This window comes from Castor canadensis, chromosome 7, assembly GCF_047511655.1.
Source record: "Castor canadensis chromosome 7, mCasCan1.hap1v2, whole genome shotgun sequence".
In the NCBI taxonomy this organism is placed as follows: domain Eukaryota; kingdom Metazoa; phylum Chordata; class Mammalia; order Rodentia; family Castoridae; genus Castor; species Castor canadensis.
The window spans coordinates 154,490,718-154,514,008 of record NC_133392.1 but is presented as its reverse complement, the minus strand read 5'-3'; the positions used below and the strand labels follow the sequence as shown (position 1 = coordinate 154,514,008).

At 49.8% G+C, this 23,291-nt stretch overlaps 1 protein-coding gene across 1 annotated transcript in view; it reads left to right on the top strand.

Annotated features, from left to right (window-relative positions):
• Positions 1-23,291, top strand: part of Tnfrsf8 (TNF receptor superfamily member 8) — a 47,417-nt gene that overhangs the window by 12,240 nt on the left and 11,886 nt on the right. Inside the window, exons 3-11 of the mRNA XM_074081334.1 lie at positions 741-893; positions 3,044-3,134; positions 3,495-3,658; positions 5,592-5,711; positions 8,378-8,530; positions 13,101-13,191; positions 13,547-13,635; positions 17,392-17,493; positions 17,607-17,660. Of these exons, the coding sequence (XP_073937435.1) occupies positions 806-893; positions 3,044-3,134; positions 3,495-3,658; positions 5,592-5,711; positions 8,378-8,530; positions 13,101-13,191; positions 13,547-13,635; positions 17,392-17,493; positions 17,607-17,660 (952 nt within the window). The 5' untranslated portion in view covers positions 741-805. The remainder of the gene's footprint in view (positions 1-740; positions 894-3,043; positions 3,135-3,494; positions 3,659-5,591; positions 5,712-8,377; positions 8,531-13,100; positions 13,192-13,546; positions 13,636-17,391; positions 17,494-17,606; positions 17,661-23,291) is intronic.

The following is a 23,291-nucleotide window of genomic DNA, read 5'->3' as shown; positions in this document are numbered from 1 at the left end:
TATGACATTTAACTTAATCAACAGATCAGAGAAAGGAGAAACTAAAAGAATGAAAAATCTCAGATGATTGGTATAATTTTTTTTTTTTTGAGACAGGATCTATATATTTCAGAGTGGCCTAGAGCTTGTAATTTTCCTGCCTCTGCTTCACAAATACTGGGATTACAGGCATGTACTATCACACCCTACTAGATTAGTGCATTTCTTCTTCTTCTTCTTTTTTTTTAATTTTATCAAAAGAGATAGTAGAGCTGTAAAAGTAAATTCCATTTAAAGTTAGGAAAAGATGTCTGGGGGTATATCTGATAGAATGCTTGCCTACCATGTGCAAGGCCCTGGGATCAATTCCTAGCACTGCAAAAAGAAAAAAATTAAGAAAATTGTGAAAACATACAGGCCAGGTGTAGCCATGCATGTCCATAGTCCTGGCTGCATGGGAGGCGTAGATAGCACCTACCTAATTTATTTTAAGCCCACTTAGCTGTCCCCAGGGATGTGGGCTGGAAATGAAAGCTGTGTCAAGGACCCCACCTGCCCTTTTGTCTCCCCATCAGGAACTCTGAAAAGAAGGGTTCAGGGGGCCAGCTGTCCCCCCCACCAGAAGGCCAGCTGTCCCCCCCACCAGAAGGCCATGTGACATTTGCTCTCATGTGCTGGGTGCTGGATGGTCCCAGGGTATCTGCTGGACCTCCTGCCCTGGCCACCCCATCCTTCCCACAACCCTGCTCTGTGTCCCTCAGATGACCTTGTGGAGAAGGCGCCGTGCTCCTGGAACTCCTCCCGGGTCTGCGAGTGCCGGCCTGGCATGTTCTGTGTCACACCCGTCGCCAACTCCTGTGCCCGCTGCCGCCTCCACTCTGTCTGCCCTGGGGGGATGGTTGTTAAGGTCCCAGGTGAGTGTCCCCACCCTCCGCCCGGGACTCAGCTGTGCTGCTCCCCACCTGACTCCTAGTTCTCCCCACCTCCAGCCTCCCCAGCCTGTGAGTCGTGCTCCTTTCATGTGCCCTCGATGCACCTGGCACTCAGGACCCTCCACCTGTGCCCCAGGCTCAGAGAGACCCTGGGGACCAAGGTGCATACACAGCTGGAGGGAGTCTCAGGTCCACTTGAGTCTTGGGGGGAATTCCCCAATACTCCACAAACAGGAGGGAAGCCTCAGGTCTGTGACCTGAGAGTTTCCTGAAAGGTAAGCCCCGGTTTCACTGCTGCAGAATTGGGTATTGGGGATTAGAGGGGCCAAGAGATCAAGCTCAGGAACTTTTTTTTCTTTTCCAACTTGCTGTGTGACCTCAGGCAAGTTCCTTACCCTCTCTGAACCTCCAGTTTTCTGACTGTGCAAAGGTGGGGCTCGTGGCCAGAGAAGAGCTAAGAGCCACAGATTCTGCTTGTGTGGTGTCAGGAGCTCCTCTTGGAGGCTCAGGGAGCAGGTGGGGTTGGACAACAGCCCACAATGGGTGCCACAGCATTGCAGAGCGCACACAGGGTAAGGTGAGGTCAGAGAGAGCTGGGTGTCCACTGAGGAGAAAGGGCCAAACTGAACCTGTGACCCCTCCCCCTGCCTTTTCTGGAGTCCTGTCACATGCCATGTAAACTAAGTGACCCTCAGTCTCCCCACGCCCAACTCCTGCCTCCCCTTCTTCCTCTTTCCCAGCATCCCCCAGCCCTGCTCCCTGTTCCCTCTCCTCCAACCCTGCTCATCTCACCCCAGCAGACCTTGAACAATCAGACAAGAGCCTCTCTCGTTCTCTCTGCCACACTCACACTCACACACACTCCTCACACAACACTCTCACATTCACACCCTCACACTCGCGCACCCACTCACACTGGGGCGCTTGCCCAGGGCACTTCAGCGTCTGCCTCTACTCTGATGGCCTGGGGGAGCCGCAGGAGGGAAGTTTTTGGTGATCTGTGTCTGCTGGTGTTTCCGGGCTGCCGGCTCCTTCAACTCCACATCTGGGACTCACGAAGCAGAGAGACAGCTCCAGAGTCACCACTGTGCCATTCTTCAGGTCCCCAAGGTCCCTTGCTGACCTGCCCTCTCCTCTCACCTCTCAGTCTCCGTTAGGGACACTCTTCCTTCCCCTTCCCTCCCCGTTCCCTTAGCTGATCCTACTCAGCCTTGGGCTCTCCATCCTCACACTGCCTCCTCAAGGGGCCTTCGCCAGCCTGGAGCTTGTACGCCATTGTGATTGCTTGGAGCCCACAGATTACAAACGCTTGGTTCGCTCAGTGGCTGTCTCCCACCTGGGATGGGAGCTTCACGAAGGCAAAGAGCTGTGCACCTGGCTCACCGTCACATCCCTGCCACCCCGTCAAACAGGCAGAGAGCCTGCTCCCCACAGATACTTGCTGAGTGGTGTGGGGGGCAGGGAGATCAGAGCTGGGGCTACAGGTGGGGTTCAAGTCTGCCAGATTCTCCTCGGGTCACCGTCACGAAGGAGCACTTTGCTGTGGGACATAAAACCCGTACACGCAAGCAGAGAGGAGTTGAGTGGAAAGTGCGCTGGTCCTGGCCTCAGCTCCCTGGGGTTTTGCAAAGTCTCGCACCTGTGGGTCCCATTCCCACAGCTCTCTGGGCCTCAGTCTCCCCACCTGTAAAATGAGGAGGTGTAACTTCAAGACCCTGGGGACTTTTCCAAGTTTCTAAGAAACTTTTGTTTTTTGAGGCAGAGTCTCACTTTGTAGCCCAGGCTGGTCTCAATCTCGATCTCCATCCCATTCCGAGTTCTGCCTGTCAGAAACTCTTGTCAGGAAACGGCCTGAGGTCAGCTGTTCCAGCCAGCAGAGTGGGGCTGTCTAAAGAGTGTTCCCATGGCTGCCACCCGGTGGGGCCAGAGGTCTCTCTTTGATGCCCAAAGGGGTCCCACGGCCGCACGTGGCCCCGGAGCACTGAAAATGTAGCTGTTCTGCGGTGAGATGTGCCGTGAGCGTGTGACACGCGCGGGATGCCAAAGACATTGGCTTGTGGTGGTGACAGGTCTATTTCAGGAGACTCTGAGCTCCTCAATGCCTGTTCTGAAGCCACTTCTGTCCCCCCCAGGTACGGCAGAGAAGGACACGGTCTGTGGGCTGCCTTCCCCAGAAGCTGGCCCCGGCTGCACCAGCTCAGAGGACTGCAGCACACCCGCCAGGTGACTCCCAGCCTCCCCTCCCTTCTGCTCCAGATGACCTGTGGATGAGGCTGTCCCACCTTACAGATGTGTAGGGTACAGCTGGGCCCGGGTGCAGTCCAGGGTGCCAGGACTCCAGGGTGCCTCTCCAGCAGACCCATGAGTCATGTGTGGCCCATGTATGTCCAGCATGCACGGAAGGCCCAGAAGTTCTATGAGCACAGCTCTTGCTCCCAGGAGCTCACGGCTGGCCTGTGGACCCTTGTGAAGGGGCCGAAGTAGATGCTCTGGGGCCCCTCTCCATAGAAACCAGTATCCCTGAGCACACGCCTGCCTGGCCCCGTTGGGAGTCATCAGTCCCGTCTGTGGCTTCTTCCCCAGCAGCTCCATGGCCCAGGCCACGTCCACCTTAACGTCCCCAACCACTGCCAAAGCCAGGACCACGCTTCTGAGAGGGGGCAGCCCCGTCACTGTACGAGCTGCTTCTGGTCTGGTGAGAGCTCCCAAAGCTCCCTCCTCCGTGGGGGAGCCCAGTCCCAATCCAGGTAACGCGCCCCTGAAGTCGGGGTTGTTGCCCGGGGCGGTGGTGATGTCCGATGGATGGGTGACCCATGTGTGGCAGTGATCAGGGCAGGTTGGCACTGAGTTGTGGCCTCTTCCCACAGGTCAGAGCACTGGATGGGCTCATTCATTTGTCATGGGTCTAAACCGCCCGTGTGCCAGGCACTAGTGTGGATGTTAGGCAGGCATTAGGCATTCTGTCCCTGTCTGCTGGATGGCCCTTCCTGTGCAAGGATGAACTGTGCTCGGCCCACTCAAGCAGACTGCAGGTGTTTGGGCTATGATGAATGATGAAAAACAAAGCTTTGTGTGATGTTTTCATTTGTCTTGGATTCCTCCTTTTTTTTTTTTTTTTTGTGGGACTGGGGTTTGAACTCAGAGCTTTGCACTTCCATAGCAGGCATTCTACTGCCTGAGCCACACTTTCAGTCCATTTTGCTCTGGTTATTTTGAAGATGGGAGTGTCATGAACTATTTGCTTGGGTTGGCCTCAAACTGCGATCCTCCCGATGTCAGCCTTCCAAATAGTTAGGACTACAGGTATGAGCCACCGGTTCCGGCTTCACCATACTGTTTTAACTACAGACTTCTTAGAAGGTTGGACATTTCCTCCTCTGTTCTTTGACAGTGTGTTGGATATTCTTGGTAATTTGCATTTCTGTATCAATTTTAGAATCAGCATTTCAAATCCCACAGGGTCTGACTGGGTTTCTGGTTGGGACAGCGTGGAGTCTATAGGGTGGTTTGGAGAGAATCCAGGTCTAGACAGGGCTGCATCTTCCTGTGCTCACACAGTGTGCGTCTGTGCTGTTCTGGGCCTAAGGATTCTCTCAACAGGGTTTGGTGGTTTTCTGCATAGAGGTATTTGCATCTTTTTGGTCAGATTTCTAGGCATTAATGTTTCAGATGATGTAAACAATGTTTGCTGGCAGTTCGTGTTCTAACTCTGTCGTTGGTATTATTTTGAATCATGTGAAATTGCCTGTATTTGACCATCTTTGACCTTACAAAACCAGTGCTTTCACACGGTCCAACCTAATATGTAGAAACTTAGTTGAGTTTTGGTACATGGACTCTTAGTCTGCTTTCTGTCCACTGTGACAAAACACCTGACGCCATCAGCTTAATAAGGGGGAAGGTTTGTTTTTGGCTTATAGTCTTGGAGGTTTCAGTCCTTGGTTGGTTGGCCTGTTGCTTTGGGCCTGTGGTCAGATAGAACATGATGGCAGGAACACGCTCACTTCATGACAGCCAGGAGGCCAAAAGAGAAGACGAGGAGGGGCAAGGGTCTCTTTCATGGACATGGCCCCAATGACCTAACTTCCTCCCATTAGGCTATAACTCCTAAAAGTTCCTCCACCTTTCAACAGTGCCGCAGGGTGGGGTGCAGGCCTTAGACACATAGGCCTGTGGGGGACACATTCAGACCTGAGCTGTAGCAGAGTTTGAAAACTGCCTTGCTTGACTCACTCACTTACCAATGGTGGTAGCACACCTGTGACTTCTTTCGGGTTTTCTGTGCACTCCGTCATCCCCTCTGAGTGCCAGCAGCTTCATATCTTGCTCTGTGACCTTTGTCACTTATTTCTCTTTGTAACTTCACACAGTGCTAGTGTTTCCTGCACCGTACTGAACAGAAGTGTTGATAGTGACGCCTTCGCCTTGGTGCTCTTGTTACAGGGAAGGCTGCCACCAAAGCTTTGAGCAGGAAAGCGACCTGGCAGTGACACTGGGGAAGGGCTGGGACAGTGCCATGGTGGGTGAGAGAGGGAGGGGCAGGAGGCAAAATTGTAGGTGTTCTTCCCCTGTGTGGCTTTGGACACAGTCCTTCCCTCTCTGGGTCCCAGTTTTGGTGCTGTCTATGGTCATGGGAGCTTAGGGCAGTCCAGCCCCCAGCTTTTCTGCTTCTTCCCCCAGGACTGTCCCTGTTACAGCAGCCATGCCTACAGGGCTCTGCCGATTGCAAGAAGCAGTGTGGACCCGAGTACTACCTGGACGGGGCTAGCCGCTGCACAGCCTGTGTGAGCTGTGCTCAAGGTGAGGGGCTTGTCCTCTGTCTGGCTCCTTCCAGGAGCATGGGACCTCAGTAGTGAGGTGGAGAGTCTGGGGGTGGGGAAGCCTGTCTTTGGTTTTTGCTGCTTAGCCCTCAGGAGACTCAGTTTATCTGGCATTTTGAGGCATTGACTTCCAGGGATTCTTGCTTACATTAGTGGGTTTGTGGTGGCCGTGGCCCCTTTTCTGAGAGCATTCATTTCCTCATTCCTTCCTTCCAGGAGGCATCGATAAGTGGCATACTGTTCCACGACGGTTCCAAATTGTCTCATTGGTTTTTATAACTGCTGTACAATGCAGGGATTGTTATTGTCCCCAATTGCAGAAGAGAAAATGGAAGCTTCAGGGAGTCAGGGAACTTCCAAACACCAGGGTTTGCATGTAGGAGAGTCTGATGGAGGCTCTGGGCTCTTGTCACTCTGCCTTGAGAGTCTTCAGCCAGATTCTCCCTGGGGCCAGTTCACCACAGCCACCCTGTGGCTTCCATGGAGGCCACACAGGGCAGGGGGAGCCGTCCAGACCATAGCTACAGGGCTGTTAGCAGTGCCACCCACTCACAGGGGTCCCCGGGAGTGTGAGTGTGTCTGCTGGTGCAGGGTCTCCTTCATGCGGCAAGGTGGCCTAGGGTCAGGAGACTGAACAGAGGGATGACACTGCCTGCTGTCACGGGGTGCCTCTGTCCCCCATGGGACACGTTTGTGTAGCAAACGTTCTCAAAGTGTTGTGGTACAGAGCAAACCATTCATTGTATCTGTGGCTTCCGTGGGTCAGGATTCAAGTAGGGCACTGCCTGCAGGGACCACTGGCCTCTGCTCCACAGTGTCTGGGGTGTCAGTCGGGAAACCTGAAGGCTTCTCCACTCCCGAGGCTTCGGGGCTTGCAGAGCTTCTCACCTGGCCTCTGTGTGGCTTGCTTGGGCTTCCTTGTGGTCTGGTGACTGGGCCCTAAAGGAGAGAGTGGAGAGTGAAAGGGAGGGAGAAAGGCAGGGAGGGAGGAAGGAGAGAGATGGAGAGGGAGGGAGAGGAGGGGAGGGGGAGAGGGGAGAGAGGAGAGAGAGACAGAGGCAGGAAGAGAGAGTGAGGTAGAAGCCATATTGCCTTTTCCAATCTAGTGTCAGAGGTCAAACAGTTTCCATCTGTTGAGGCGGTCACAGGTCTCCCAGGAGATGGAGGGAAGGAAAACAGTTGCTCTTGTTGCTGGGTAAGAGGCAAAGCCCTGGAAGAGCAGACAGCTCGAATATTGTTGTGGATAGTTTTGGAAACATGCAATCTAGCAGGGTCACCGTGTCGGATGGAGGAGGCCAGGATAGCACTGGGTCTGAGGACCCCTTCCATGCTCAGAACTGCGGCCCCAAGGCAGTGGAGAGGAGCACGGCCTGAGGGCCTGGGCTCACATCTTGGCTCTGCCACTCGGTAGCTCATAAACTTGAGCAAGCTTCTTTCTCCTTTTTCTTTTCTTTCTTTTTTGGTGGTAGTAGTGGTGTGGGGGATGGAACCCAGGGTCTCGTACATTCTAGGCAAATGCTGTACCACTGAGCTACCTCTCCAGTGCTCAAGCACCTTCTTACCCTCTCGCTGACGCAGTTTACTCCTCTCCAAAATGGGCATAGTAACAAAGTCAATCTCAGGGAGTCGTAGGCTTAGGTAGATTGTTGTAGGTTGATCTGGGTGGATCACACACTCTATTAGGTTAAGAGTTGTCATCTTGATCGTAACTGTCACTGTCCCAAGTCAGCTCACTCATGACTTCTGCACAAATTCCCCAAATCCTGCCCAGTTTGCCCTCTGGAGGCTGTGAAAAAGCCTGTGAAGTTCTTCCCTTCATTGTGCTGGGTCTCCAAGCATCTACCCATGGAGAAATGGTCTTGTCGAGCAGCCACATTTGCCTGTCATCGATGCAATACTTCTGTTTCCATCCACAAATGCAGCATGCAAAAAACCCCAAACATGGGCTGGAGGAGTGGCTCAAGCAGTAGAGTGTCTGCTTTGAAAGCACGAGGCCATGAGTTCAAACCCCACTACTACCAAAAAAAAATTTATACTTTTTCCTTTACAAAACCTCTAGTGTTTTCTTCCTTCCTTCCTTTCTTTCTTCTTTCTGCTTTAAAAACCACTTTTATCTTTGAAAATTTTAAACTTATTCAGAAGTAAGAAAGACTAGGGAATGACTCTGTACAATTACCAAGTCATAGCCAACCCACTTCATCCATCCCCAAGCCACTTGCCTCCTCCCTGGATGATTTTCTCACAGCTCTGTGGAAAATCTGTTGTTACCCTACAGTGAGATCCACATATTAAAGTGCACAATTTGAACAGCTGACATGTGCGTGAATCTGTATCCAACTGACACCCCCAAAAACTCACTCCAGCTCCCCTCCCTACCTCCAGCCCCATTCCCGGGCAGTTGGGTGGTCTGTTGTCGTGGTGATCTAGCTCACATTCTCTGGGATTTTAGGTGACCAGAAGGCATAGAACGCACTCCTTTTGTCTGCCCTCTGTCAACAGCAGCCTTACTTTGAGAATAGTCAAATGAGCCCTTATTTCCTGGTGGACCAGCCTGGGCCGTGCTTCTCAGTTATCCTGGGGCCTCTCTGGACCTCCCACTCTCACTATCCTAATCCTTTCCCCATGGCCCTCCTCTGTGTCCCTCAGATGACCTTGTGGAGAAGGCGCCGTGCTCCTGGAACTCCTCCCGGGTCTGCGAGTGCCGGCCTGGCATGTTCTGTGTCACACCCGTCGCCAACTCCTGTGCCCGCTGCATTGCCCGCCTCAACTGTGCACCGGGGACAGTTGTCAAACGCCAGGGTGAGCAGTCCCCACCCTGCCCAAGCACAGAGGTCCTGTCCCTACCCCTGGGCAACTGACCTTCCACCCCAGCTGTGATCTGGCATTTTGGTGGGAGGTTCTTCTTCCTGAAACACTTGGGCTGAGCCAGCCTGGATTAGTTTGCCGGACTGCTTTATTGGCTCAGGTAGACGGAGATGAGGTTCCATCTGAGGACGGTGAGCTTCACAGAGTACAAGGGGGAAAAAAGGGCTCATTGGCAGATGAGAAATTTCTAGAAATTTCTAGGTGGTTGGAAACAGATGGAAGGGTGATGATGAATGGTACCAAGTGGAGAAAAGCTCACACAGATCACTCCAGGAGGTCTGTGGGAAAAGAAAGAGAAGGTCCCCTGCCTGTCAGTGCTGGGGTCACCTCCAGAGAGGGCCTGGACTCAGGTGAAACGAAGTGAGGGTGGAGAACTGGAGGGTGTGGACGTAAGCACAGCCCGAAATGTGGAAGTCCGTGACATGGGATTGGCCAGTCTACAGGGCTGAGTGTTCCCTGGTAAAACCACCAGCTCTGACTATGACCCTGGAAGAAGGCTATCTAGGGGAAGCCATGGCTACAAACAGGAAGCACCACTCTTTTTGTAAAGCCCTCTTCCCCTGTGCGTTGGGAGTGCACCCTGTGAACAGGCCAGCCCCACCTGGCCACCCAAAAATGAACTATTGCCAGCTCACTCTCCCTGGCAGTCTTCTTCCTACTCAGGGAAGAGACCCACTGTGAAGAAGTTATTAACACCACGGCAGAAGAAAGCCAGTGTTCTTTGCTAATAAATATGAATGAGCAGCAAAGATCTTCAGTCTTGGAAAGGAAACTGCTACTTGAAGAAATATCAAGGTGCACAAACAGAAGAACTTACTAAAGAGGAAGCAACGGTAAACCCCAGAATAGAACAGAACTTAATACCTTTGCATTAGTGTCTACAGAAAAACTCAAGACACTGTTGTCTCTGTGAAGTGAGCACAGAATGCTGCAAAAAAGGAGGAGTAAGACATCAGAGGACAAGAAGTGACTTTTAGAAAGTGCTTTTTGTTGATCTATTGCCTGTTGGCTCTTGGTTCACCCTTCTGTACCTGCCCTGTGACGAGTGACTGGATTCCAAGCATTTTTTTGCAGTGAGCGTGATGTGCCTCATGGCCAGTAGAGGGCACTAGAGGGCCACTGCTGGAGGAAGTCTGCTTTTCTCCACTGCATTTGCTTTTTGCTTGTGCTATATAGTCTGTCAGCAGGACATTGGGGTTAAGGACATCTGGGTCCTGTGGTGCTCCCAAGAGCAGGACAGTGCCTTAGTTAACCTCACAGTCCCAGCCTAGGGATGGTAACCATCTTGATACCAACAGTGGCATACCCTAGGCCTCATATCAACAGAAGCCCCCCTGCCCGCCAGGCGTCTTCTGCACTGCATTTTCAAAGCCTTTCTCACATGGTCACTAGGTGCTACAGACCTCACACCCATGGTGGCACCCTCTGTGCACCTGACCTAAAAAATGTGAGACTGCAGGCTTGTTTCCAGTTTAGGGCTATCATAAAAGCAGCCATGGATACTCCTGGACAGGTCTCCAGGTGAACAGATGTTTTCATTTCTCATGGGAAGAGACCAATGAGGGTGGCTGGGTCCCTGTGCTGGCCACTCAGCCAGATTGTCTTTGAGGGCCAGTCCAAAACTGGGCTCCTTTGTTTTATGGATGGAGAGAACCGTGGAGCTGGTGCACAGCCAAGAATGCAGATTGCAAGGGTCAGTCCAGAGCACTTCCCACCGGACCACAACATTTTCTCACTTCTAAACCAATTAATTTACCCAACTAAATTGTAATCAGGTTTGAAGGCAGAATAAAAATATTTTCAGATATAAAAGGTCTATAAAGCTTTTCCTAACAGATCCTCTCTTAAAAATTATTCAGAGATGTAATCCAGATAAATGAGGTGGTACAAAGCAAAAAAGAGGAAGCCATAGGATCTAGAAAATGGTGACTGTTCCAGAGAAGAGCAAGGAAGGAAAGACCCAGAATGGCAGCTGTGCTACTAGACAGTTGAGGAAAATGGAGAGTTCCAGGGAAGTGTCTCCAGAAATGAAAGGGACATTTAATTGCAGTACATTTCATGATTAGTAGAAGATATGGTAAAGGCACATTGTTCTTTTCTTATCAAGAAAAAGAAAGGCACTGGGTAACAGTGGCTCATGCCTATAATCCTAATTGCTCAGGAATCAGAGATTAGGAGGATCACAGTACAAATCCAGCCCAGGCAAATAGTTTGGAGACCCTATCTCGAAAGAAAAAAAAAAATCCATCACAAAAGAGGGCTGGCAGAGTGGCTCAAGGTATAGATCCTGAGTTCAAACCCAAGTACTGAAAAAAAAAATAAATAAAACCAAACAAACAAAAAAAGAAAGGCAATTGAAAACTCAGAGAAAACAAAAAGCAGACAAGAAATTGCAGTCCAAATGCAATGATGAAAATTTCACTTGATTTTAAGTAATTGCAAAAAGAGGATCCATTTGACCTTGATACTTAAATCACTTTTAAAATGGCCCAAGGGTCAAGTGTTTGTATTCAAAGATAAATATTTTAGTCTGGTAAATAATATGCATTTTTTAAAATTCTAATTGGAAAGTTTGAGTATGAAGCTTTTTTTTTTTTTTTTTCCTCTTCTGATGGACCATTAGCAGGGAACACAGGCAAAATACCTAGGGGTTAGACAGTGCCTCTTATTACTTCCCAATTCAAAAGGGGAGGAAGATTACAGGTGAGGTATATTTCCTCTGGAGGGAATGAGAGGCTGGGCACCTTCTGTGCTTAGAGGGTGATAGCAGATCCATTCTTGGGATCCAGCAGGTGTTCAGGTGGCAGGTGAGACCCAGGTCTGTCTAGTGACAACAGCCTATCATGGACATAGGTGGGACCCTGTCCTCGTGCTCACTGGGTTGTCAGTCAGTGCTTGTGAGCACAAGAACTTCTGTCCTTTCAACATGGATTTTAACTGAAACCCAGTGACAATTCAGATGCTAATTCAAATACTGATTTATGAACATAGAGAAACTTTACTAAGGAATTACACCATCCCCAGGCCCTAAGGCCTCCAGGCCTGTTAATTCACCTAACGATCGTCTAGGGAACAGATGGAAGGATACAGCACCTGTTTGAGGACCACACCAACCTGAGAAGGAAATGAGTCCTGGACTCACTGTTTCTTCTATGAATTTCTGGAAACGCTGAGCCCCTGTGGCTTGTGGCTGTAATCCCAGCTACTCGGGAGGCAGATGTCAGGAGGATCACAGTTTGAAGCCAGCCTAGGCAAATAGTTCACAAGACCCTATCTTGAAAAAAACCCATCACAAAAAAAGGCTGGTGGTGGAGTGGCTCAAGTGGTAGAGCACTTGCCTAGCAAGCTTGAATCCCTGAGTTCAAGCCTCAGTACTGCCAAAAAAAAGAGGAAAAAAAAAAATCAAAGAATCATCATGAGAACTTTCTGGAAGGGAGGTTGCTTTGTACCACATCAAAGAAGGGGTGTGGTGTCTGCACATGACCAAAATTTTCTGCTTCAGAAAAGCAGCTGCTTATAAGCTTGTAAGAATGCACGCATCCCCTGGCGGGAGGTGACGTGGTCCAGTGGAGAATGCATGGGTTGTTTCTCACCATCACCCCTATTTTCTGGCTCTGTGGTTCTATCTGGATCAGCTCCAAGGTGCCAAGCTTCAAACTGGCCCTCAAAGACATTCTGTCTGGTCAGGACAGTGACCCAGTCACCTCTCCTGAGTAGAAAAGAAATGACATCCTTGGTCATCCCTCAAAGCTATGGACAGAATATCATTACAGCTTCAAATGGGAGGCAAGCGAGATGACCACCAACTGGTGAACGAACCACACGAGATGATGCATCGGTACCCCTGTGCACTCAGCCATGAAACGGAATGCGATCTGATAACAGCAACACGAATGAATCTCAAAAATGTTATTCAGAAGGCCGATGCCAAAGAGCACGTGCCGAATGATTCTGTCCATTTGACGTTCTAGAACAGACAGTCCTCCATGGTGATGTAAAGCAGGTCCGTTGCTGTCTGGGTCTGCAGTGAGAGAAGGGCTGAGTGAGGAGGGCCCTGGAGTGTGCTGGGATGGTCTGTACTTTGACCTCAGCTTTAGTTACAGTTGACAGAACTTAGCAAGCCATACACAGGGGACACTTGTCTCTATATAAACTACGCCTCACCACAGTTGATTCAAAAAGAAAAACATCTTTAAAACTCGAGGCTACATTTAAACACCAGGAGATTTCAGCATTCTATTTTTAATTTTTTGGTGGGACTGGAGTTTGAACTCAGGGCTTCACACTTGCAAAGCAGGTGCTCTACAGCTTGAGCCGCACCTCCATCCCCAGGTTTCTTTGAAATGAAATCAGAGAGTCTGGAGCCACTGGGTGACTATGGCTTCACTTTACAAAAAATCCCCACCCTGCTGCCTGTCTCCAGTCTCCTGTCCCTTCTGGGTCAGTCTTTCCTGAAGACTCTAACTCCTTGGTACCCATTCTAAGATGTCGCCATCTCCTACAGGTATGACTAAGAGGGACACCACCTTGGAGCCATCTCCTCCAGGGACCCACCCTGACTGCAGCACCCCAGAAAACAGTGAGGCGCCTGCCAGGTGACTCCCAGCCACTCCTCTGGACAGGATGGAGCTGCCCCTGCCATGCCTAGGGGATTTCTGGGGGAGGCTTGTCTGGGAGTGAAGCAGGGGCCCTGGACTGGGTACTTGGAGGGGCTACATGAAGCCCTTAGGTCATTTGAGGGAATGTGTGTCCAGTTGTGCCTGCAGAATTGGAAAAGCCAGAAGGCCTAGGAACTCAGTGCCTGCCTCACCGAGCCTAGCAGAGACTTTGGGCAGAGGTCCTGGGTTCCCAGGCCTCACCTACACCCTCCATAGAGAGACAAGTATCCCTAAGCACGCACCTCTTTTCAATGGTGACCGTCACCCCTACCTTGGGCTTCTCTCGCTGCAGCACTGCCCCCAGCCTGCAGCCCCTGCTGGATTCCCACACCATCTCCACCGTCTCTTTCTCCTCCACGAGGAAGCCCATTCTGGATCCAGGTAACCATCACCTGAAGCAGGGGCCAGGAAGGAGCCTCTTTGTGGATGAGACCTGGGGAGGAGGGGAGGGGAATGAAGGTTGACCCCAGATTTCTGGCTTCTTGAATTAAGGCTGTGACTCTGTCCTTGCTAATACAATTCTTTAATTTGTGGGAGCACGGACTCTTTTCCATGTTTCATCCTGAAGGCCCGTAATTGCTACTGAATAATTTCATGACCTTGACTAGATGCTTAATGTCGTTGAGACTCAGTTTATTTTCCACTGTAAAATGGTAAAAGCATAGGCCATGCAGGGTTGTAAACATATGGTAAGTGGCCAGCACATTACCCAGTACCACAAGAAAAAGACACCAGCCTATTCCTTTTAGGACCGGCTGTTCCAGCCGTTCACACTAGGTGGCGGTAGTTCACAGTGCAAGGCTGACATCACCCAGGAACTGGTTGGAAGGAAAGTGCCTCAGTGTAATAATGGCTGTATACAGTGTACGGATGACCCTATAGCCAACATTGCACTAACTGGGGGAAATGGAAACCATTTCCTCTGAAGTCAGGAATGAGACCAGGGTGTCTGTCTCTCCATTCTTATTCAATATAGTGCTAGAATTCTTAGCCAGAGCAATAAGGCAAGAGAAAGAAATAAAAGGGATACAAATAGGAAAGGAAGAAGTCAAATTATCTCTATTTGCAGATGATATGATCCTAAATTTAAAGAACCCTAACAACTCCACCAAGAAAAAAATTTCACTCTTTAAACACTTTTGGCAAAGTAGTAGGATACAGAATCAGCATAAAAAATCAGTAGCTTTTTTTATTTATGAACAAATAATGAACAGGCTGAGAAAGAAATCAAGACACCAGTGTCACTCACAATATCCTAAAACTGTAATGACAACAACACCCAGGAATAAACCTAAATAAAGAAGTGGAAGACTTCTACAATGCAAATTAAAACCGTGAAGAAAGAAGTTGAAGAATACACTGGAAGATGGGAAGAGCTCCCAGGTCCATGGATCAGCAGAATTAAAATTGTGAAAGTGGCTATGCTATCCAAAATGGTCTACAGGGTTAATGCAACCCCATCCACATTTCAGTGTCATTCTTCACAAAGATAGGAGAAAATGCTAAAATTCATTTGGAAGCACAAAGACCATAAAAAGCCAAAGCAATCCTGAACAAAGAAGAACGATGCTGGAGGTATCATAAAAGTGAACTTAAAACTACACTACAGAAGAGCCACTGTAACAAACCGGTGTGGTACTGGCACAAAGACAGGTAGATCAATGGAGCAGAAGATCCAGATAAAAGTCCACACAGCTGATTTTTTGACAAAGGCACCAAAATCTATGTGGGAGAAGGTGGCCTCTTCAACAGATGATGTTAGGAAAACTGGATGCCCTAAGGTAGAAGACTCAAAGTAGAACCTCTCACCCTGTACAAAATTAGCTCAAAATAGATCAAAGATCTCAGAAATGGCTGGAGGAAAACATAGGGAAATCCTGGAGTACAGAGGACTCCCAATTGCTCAGGAAACCAGGGCAAAAATTGACAGAGGTATTGCACCAAGTTAAAAAGTTTCTGCCCAGCAAAGGAAATGGTTTCCAGAATAAAAAGAAAGCCTACAGAATGGGAGAGAATCTTTGCCAGTTATTCATTAGATAAAGGATTCATATTCAGAATATAAAAAGAGCCCCCAAAATTAAGCATTAAACGGACGATGAATCCAACAAATGGGCAAATGAATCAAACAATTTTCAAAAGAAGAAGTGTAAATGGTTAATGGTTTCATGAGGAAACGCTCAGCATCCTTAGCTATAAAGGAAATGCAAATCAAAGTGAGATTCCCGCTCACCCCAATTGGTCATCAAGAATACAAACAACAGGAAATGCTAGCGAGGGTTGAGGGGGGAAGGAACACTTACACACGGTTAGTGGGGGTGTACCCTAGTGCAGCCACCATGGAAATCAGTATGGAGGCTCCTCAAAAAACTACAGATAGAATTACCACGTGATCCTGCCATACCACTCTTAGGTGTTTATCTGAAGTCATATCGGTCAAGACACCTGCACACCCATGTTTATGGCAGCGTTTTCACAATGGCCATCATTTTTATCTGATGGATAAAGAAGGTGTGGTATGTACACACCATGGATTATTATTCAGCCATAAAGAAGAAAGAAATTGTATCATTTTCAGGAAAATGGATGGAACTGGAGATCACCGTGTCGGGTGAAATAAACCAGGCTGAGAAAGACAGATACTGAACGTTCTCTCTCTTATGTGGAATCTAGTCCTTAAAAATTAACGAAAGGAATGTTTGGGGGTGGATGCCACTGGGAGGGGGAGGGTGAAAGGAGAGAGTGAACAGGGGATGAAAAGGATCAAAGCACTTTATACACATACATGAAAAAGAATAATGAAACCTGCTAAAATTATTTTGAAAAGTAATGCAGGAGGTAGGTTTTATCCAAGTGTATTTTATGTGCCTATGGAAATATCACAATGAAACCCCTTTGTACAACTAACATATGCTAATTTAAAAAATGAAGCACATTATTGGGAGTCAGAAGTAGGAGGATTGAGGTTCAAGACCAGCCCTGACGAAGTTAGCAAGACCCTATCTGAAAAGCAAACTAAAACAAAAGGGCTGGGGCCATGGCTCAAGTGGTATAGCATCTGCTTGACAAGCTGGAGGCCCTGAGTTCAATCCCCCCCACCCCCCAAGAAAAAGGAAAGGAAAGGAAGAAATGCACGCTATTAGCAATTAAGAGTGGGCTCTGAGCTGGGCCCTGGTGTTTCATGCCTGCAATCCTAGTTACTTGGGAGGCTGAGATCAGGAAGGTCAGCCCAAGCAAATAGTTCTTGAGACCCCATCTCCAAAATAATCCACACAAAATGGACTGGAGGTGTGGCTCAAGTTGTAGAGTGCCTGCTTTGCAAGCGTGAAGCCCTGAGTTCAAACCTCAGTCCCACCAAAAAAAAGGAGTGGGCTCTGGTTGGAGTTGTACATCAGTGGTGAAGCACTTGCCTAGCATGTGTGAGGCTCTGGGTTCCATTTCTAGCACCACAAAGGCTCTGGAGTTCACCTGGCCTGGCATGGCCTGGGTCATGACTCTCGTTTACTTTCGGGATGACTTTGGACAAGTCTCAGTGTTTTGTTTGTTTGTTTCCAGTAGTAGGACTTGAACTCAGGAGCTCATGCTTCAAGGCAGGCACTCTACCACTTGAGCCACTCTGTCAACCCAAGAAGCCGCAGTTTCCCTCCTTTGTTTAATGGAGATAAGATGGTGTCCAGGGCACAGGGCTGTCCATTCATTCAGGGGACATGTGCTGAGTGCGTCTGTGTGCACAGCAGACCCTGGGCTGCCCTTGGGAAGCTGACCATCTTGGGTTGGTGAGAGTTGTTCCCAACCCAGTCTCCCACTTTGTCCTCCTCAGTGCCACACCATGCTCTCCCTCTGTTTTTTTGGAGCTCAATTTCTTGTTCATTCTGGCTCCTCAACACCTTATCCTCTAAAATATTTTTCTCTTCTTGCAACTAGAAGTTGAACAGCTTCCTGGAGCCAGGTAAGGAGGGGCAGCCAGGTTAGGGTTGGATAAGATATAGTCCCAGCATGGGAAAGAACCTGGTACTGTTAACCACAATGGAATCTATCCCAGGAAAACGAGGAAGTAGTCTGCAGCTAGGACTGTCCTGTATGGTCGCAGCAAGGGCCTCTGGCTCAGTGCTGTGGGGCAAACACCTCTCTGTGTTTTAGGGCCTGTGCTCTTCTGGGTGGTCTTGGTGCTGCTGGTGGTGGTTGGCTTCAGCTCCTTCCTTTTGTGTTACTGGAGGGCCTGTAGGAAGCGGATTGGACAAAGTAAGTACATCTGGGGAGGATGACAGATCTGTGCCAGCCTGGCCGGGACCCCTGCCCTGCTTGCTCCTGCTCTCTGCCTCTGGCCCCCAGTCCTCCTTCTGGTATCTTTGCAGAGCTCCACCTGTGCTATCCGGCCCAGACCTTCCGTCCCAAGCTGGAGCGTATGGGTAAGTGTCCAGCAGCCCAAGGGGGCCTGGGCCCTGGGTCTGAGCTCAGGAGATTGAACTCCTAGCTCAGCCCCAGCCTCTCCCACAAGTTACTCTCCTTTCTCCCCCCACCTCATCTGTACCAGGAAGGTAATGTGGGTGAAAGAGGTGTGGCCGTTTGGGATGGAACTGTGCAGTGCCAGGTAGAGAGCCGGCAGGAGGTTCCAACACTGCTCTATCTTCATTCTTGCCACCCAGTACAGGGCATTTCTGTGTCCTTCCCTCCTCTCTGCTTATTCCCTCCCTCCCTCCTGCCTGTTCATCCCTCCCTTCTCCTTCTTTCCTCTTTCTCTCCCTGCCCCCCTCTTGCTCCTCCATCTTTCTCTCTCTCCTTCCCACTGTCTGACAAATGAGCCCAGGGCAAAGGGCGAGGAGGCCAGGCTGACAGGTGTGTCACCTGCTCTGTCACCTATGAGCAACACGACTGCGCGAGGGCTGTTTAATGCCTCTGTGACTCAGTTTCCTCCCCTGTAAAATGGGACAGTGGGACCTACTTGGGGAGGTTGTATGTAGTTTAACCCAGTGGGGCCTACGAGAAGTGCCATGGGTAGTGTCGTGCACAAAGCCAGTACCCAGGAAACCGTGGCTGTCTTTTGTTGACAGCCTGGCCTTGTATCTGGGGCCTCCGTTCTCACCAGGAGTCCAGGCCTTCTGAGTCCCAGGTGGATCTGAGCCCGGCTCAGGTCCTTGCTCTCTGCCTGCCTCCAGCCGTCCCTTCCAGGCAGCATTTGGAGCTTCTGACCCTCCCCATGCATCCAGGTGGGCGTCTCTTCCAGTCTTCCCCTAGACCCGGCTGGGGAATGGGCCCTAGCCATCTCATGCCAAGAGCCTTCCGTCCCCTGTACAGCCCATTAGAGGTAGGCCAAGCTCTCCTTAGCACCCACTGTGTGCTGGGCCCTGACATGGGTAATGCCTTGAACCTCACTTTCTGGTTTATATGGCAGCGTCCTGCAGGGCCCTCTTGACAACTCCTGGAGATGGGCTTCATTCCATGGGGAGAGGACAAGGCTCAGAGTGGCAGACCCTGTGGCCCGGCAGCTGCATAGCATCCCCCTGCTCCTTGGGGAGGGGGGATTTGCCCACCCTTGGCTCCTGTTCCTCCCTCCCCCTGCTCTGTCCCACCCCAGGGCCCCTGGCCCCCAGGTGCCCCCAGGACCCTCAGGGACCCTGACAGGGGACTGACTGTTGACTAGGACCCAAAACCACAGCCCACCGCTGCCTGTTTTGAACCGGACGCGTTTCACAAGTGCCCGTGTTCCCTGCCTGAGGGGTGTTTTGAGAGTTTCAAACCTGTTTCCATGAGCTGGCGGACGCTGTGTGTCACTGAAACCAGCATTTGCTTTCTTGACATTTTTCTAGTATTTGAGTTTCCATTGCTGTCAGTTTATTTTTTTTCTCTAAATCTTTGTGAGAACAATTTTGTTACAGAAAGAAAGACACAAAGTCCTTCCCTTAAGAGGCCAGACCTACAAAAGATTCAGTGAGACTGAGTGCTGGACTTTCTCTCTCAGACTGTTTCTGGTCCTCTGGCTTCTGGTGGGTCTCTTGAGGTCTGGGTTTCCAGGCCTGAGGTAAAGGAAGAAAGGAGCAGCCATGTGCAGGGTGGGCCTCACGTCAGCAGGGGTGATGATCTGCTCTGGAGCGGTGGGTGGTGAAGGATCTTCATTTGTTTGCTGGCTCATTATTCTTGTCCTAGCTCCCTCTTTTAAACAAATGTCACTGCTTGAAGGCCTAATGGCCGTGTGGGACCTTCACAGGGGAGATCTTATTCCCTGAGTGGCTTGTGATCCAAGAAGCCATGGTCTGTGAGGTGCAGGTGCTCACCACCATCTCCTGGCTTGATTCCATTTAGCTTGGTGTGGCCTTTGTGACGGGCGTTTGAGAAGCACAAGCATGACCTGGTTTTACTCCTGCAGTGGCCTGTGAGCCACATGCCCTGTTGTCCACACAGGCACAGGAAGATGTGCCACATGCTTAAGCAGTAGTTTGGGATGTTGCTGTCATTTTCCCTGGAGTTCACTGAAAAGAGTTTCTGGCCTTCAGTACTTTGACAGTTTGACATTTGGGAACCATCGTTCTTTGCTGTCGGGGGTGGGGGGATGTCCTGTGCTTTGTAGGGCTTCAGCGGTCTGGCAGATGCCAGTTGTACCACCCCTCCCTCAATTGTGACAAGCAAAAATGTCTCCAGGGATTGTCCCAGGGGCCTTGGGTGTATGTGGGGGGAGGAACTACTTCTGGTTGAGAACCCCTGGTCTAAATTTCTCTCAGTCCTTCATTTTAACACTTGAATCATTCCCTTAGCTGTTACTACAGGGGGATTTAGGTTGAAAACAATCTTTTTTTGTTCTACATCAATTTCAGACTTACCCAGAAAAGTTGCAAGTACACGGTTCAAAGAACTTGTTTTCCTCCTGAACTGTCTTGAGAGTTAACTTACTGACTCAGTGTCTTCTGTGTGTGTGTGTGCAGTACTGGGGTTTGAACTCAGGGCCTTGTGCTAGGCAGGTGCCCCACCACTTGAGCCACTCCCCCAGCCCTTTTTGGTTTCAGTCATTTTTCAGAGAGGGTCTTGCATTTTTGCTGGGGCTGGCCTCGGACCTCGATCCTCCTACCTATCCGTGTAGTTGAGATGACAGCTGTGCACCACCATGCCTGGCCCTGACTTATAAGCCTCAAATACTTCAGTGTATATTTTACATTAACGGGTGTGTTTTTACACGACTGTAGTAAAACCACATTGATTTGTGACCACCAATCAATTCTCAGGTTTGAGAATTTTAAGAACCTGATCGGGTTCTTCATTTGTTCCAATAACATCGTCTACAGCAGGATAATCCAGTCTTGGTCCCCATGCTGCCTTGGGTCACCCGGTCTCTGGAGTCCCCTGATCTGAGTCAGTTTGCAGACTTTTCCTTTGCTGTCATGGTCTTGACACTGGGAGGATACAGGCGATCGTCTGGAGGATGTCCCTGACTTGAGGTCATTCTGGCATCTCTTTGTGAGTGGGTTCAGTTGTGTGTCTTTGGCTAAAAGATCCCAGAAATGACATGGGACTCTTGTGTGGTGTCCTGCCAGCTCTCCTTTTGTCCCTTCCCTGCACTGTGCACTCGTGTAAGGTTGTGTTGCCCAGACTTCTCTGCTGTGCGGTTTCTCTCTTCCCCCTGGTAATCACCAGCTTTTGAGTGAGGTCTTCTGACACTGTGTCAGTAACCGGTTCTTTACCAGGCTTCCCAGTTCTCCATTTATGTGTTTCTATCTAAGTGGACTCATGGGTGTCTGTTTTGTTCAGTGTGTTGTAATCTGTTATCACCACTGTAACGGGTACTTAGGTCATTGCCCTAGATTAAGTCAGCATGAGCCCCTCAAGCTGGCTCCTGTGTCCTTGTGGCATGTCCCTATCCTTCTGTCCTTTAGGCATCTCTTATCCCCTGACTCACTCCTGAACCAGCTGTCCAACTAGCCAGAGCCTAGCTGAAGCTCCATGGGGCTGACCTCCTTCCTCACGGCAGTGGGGAGTCAGAGCCAGAGAGGGTGTGGGACTGAGAGTGACAGCTATGGGGACGGAAGGGACAAAGAGCTTTGAATGGTGCGTCAGCACTCATGCCCTTGCTAAGTGTGGCCTTCTGGGCGGCCTTGGGGTACCATGTACTTGTCCTGGGGACACTCCGTGATTCTGACAAGATCGTGGTTATTCCAAAAAGCAAGGAGACCCATAAATGAGACAAGCGGACTGCAGCCTCAGTTTTAGGGGAAAAGCACTTACGAAATCTGACCTCTGCTCTTGGAGAGATTTGCTTTGGGTATTTATCAAAGTGCTCGCATGGGGGTTGTAACACAGCTGTAGGCAGATGCCAGAACTTTCTGGATTCTGCCTTTGTATCTTTATGCTATTTTGCACTTGTTTCTGAGAGCCTTTCTGCGAGCTCTGTTAGCATGGGGCACTGCAGGGACACATCACGTGTTAGCAGTGTCCTGGGCATCTTCCCTTGGTAATATCTTAATTTGAAAAAATTGTCAGTACAGTCCACTTTCCAGAACAGTTTTAGATTAACAGACACTTCGTGTAAACAGTACAGAGTTCCTGTGTGCCCCACACACGGTTTCTTCTATGTCAGTATTTTATTTTGGCATGGCACACTTGTGACAAGAAATGAACCAACACTGCTCTGTAATTAATTGAACCCCATACTTGATTCAGATTTACGTAGCTTTGCCTAAGGTGCTGGGACCCCTCATCACATTCAGTCATCACACGTCCTCAAGGCCCTCTGCCTCCCTCAGACTTTCCTTGACCTTGGTGACCTTGACAGTGTTCAGGAGTACTGGTCAGACATTTTGCAGCTGTCCCCCTGCTGGGACTTGTCTAAGGTTTTTTTTCTCATGGTGAGATCGGGGTTCAGGGTTTGGGGGGGAGGACCACAGAGAACAGAGACGCCCATCACATCACAGACGTGCTTTCGATGTGACTTGTCACAGGACACTGCACTTTTATTTTATTGTTGTCACAGTGCTGGGGATGGATCCCAGGGGTGCACGCATGCTAGGCAACCACTCTACCACTAGCCACACCTCTAAACTCCATCCATTTTCCAGATAAGAAGACACAGACTCAGAGGAGTGAAGTAATAGTGTGTGGCTTCTTGGCTAAGGAGGCCATGCTCTGGGACTAATCAGCTTCCTCCTTGTTTGACATTTGGCTTGTTTTCAATTTTTTGGTCATTATAAATACCCCTGCTGTGCACAGCCTTTCAGTCCTTTGCAGGGTTACTTCCTGAGGGTGTGGTCCCCCCAAGAGAGTCCACTGGGTCAAAGGGAGTGGGCGTTCAGGGCTCTTTAAAGAGATGGAATCCACTTACAGGGTAGGAACAGTCCATGTGTCATTTCATCCCTTCTGTCACCAAAACCAAGTTTATCACTTCTGTTTCTTTTGTCTTGTTACTTTGTCACACACATCTCCCTCTCACCCCAGTGACTTGGCACCAAATACCAGTTGGCTGTTAGCAAAAGCCAAGATTACTCTCCCAGTGGCTTCCCTGACATCATTAAAGAAAACATGCCTAAGGCCAGTGAGTATCTCTCAAAGTTGTGGCTTGGGTCGTGGTCAGTGGCCACCTCGAGGGAACAAGCCACAACTTCCCGAGGTGACCACCACACTAGGAACAGCAGTTACCAGGATCCGTAAGTGTGCATGTCTGTTACGTTGAGCCCCTGTCCTGGTATCTGATGCAGGTGCTTTTTAGAGGGTCATTCTGGTCCATTTCCTTGCCAGATACTGCACTGCTGGTGGGCTCCCCTGAGAAACCCCAGAGTGCTTCCTGGGGTGACCAAGTCGCACACCATGCTTCACACTGCAACCAGACTGCTGTTTTATTTTGTCTGTTGGTTGAACTGCAGTGAATGTGTCAGCGAGGACTCAGTGCTGGTATTTCCCCAAGCTGCTAAAATCAGAAAGTGTGTTCCAGAGCTGGCACGTGGGCTTTTTTTAGAGGATTTGCCTAGGTGAGAGGCGCACTTGCTAACACGTGCTAGGTCTCTAAGTGGCTTCCTTGGGAGCCCTTAAAGGCTGTGCATCCCTAAAGGATGGTCCTTGCT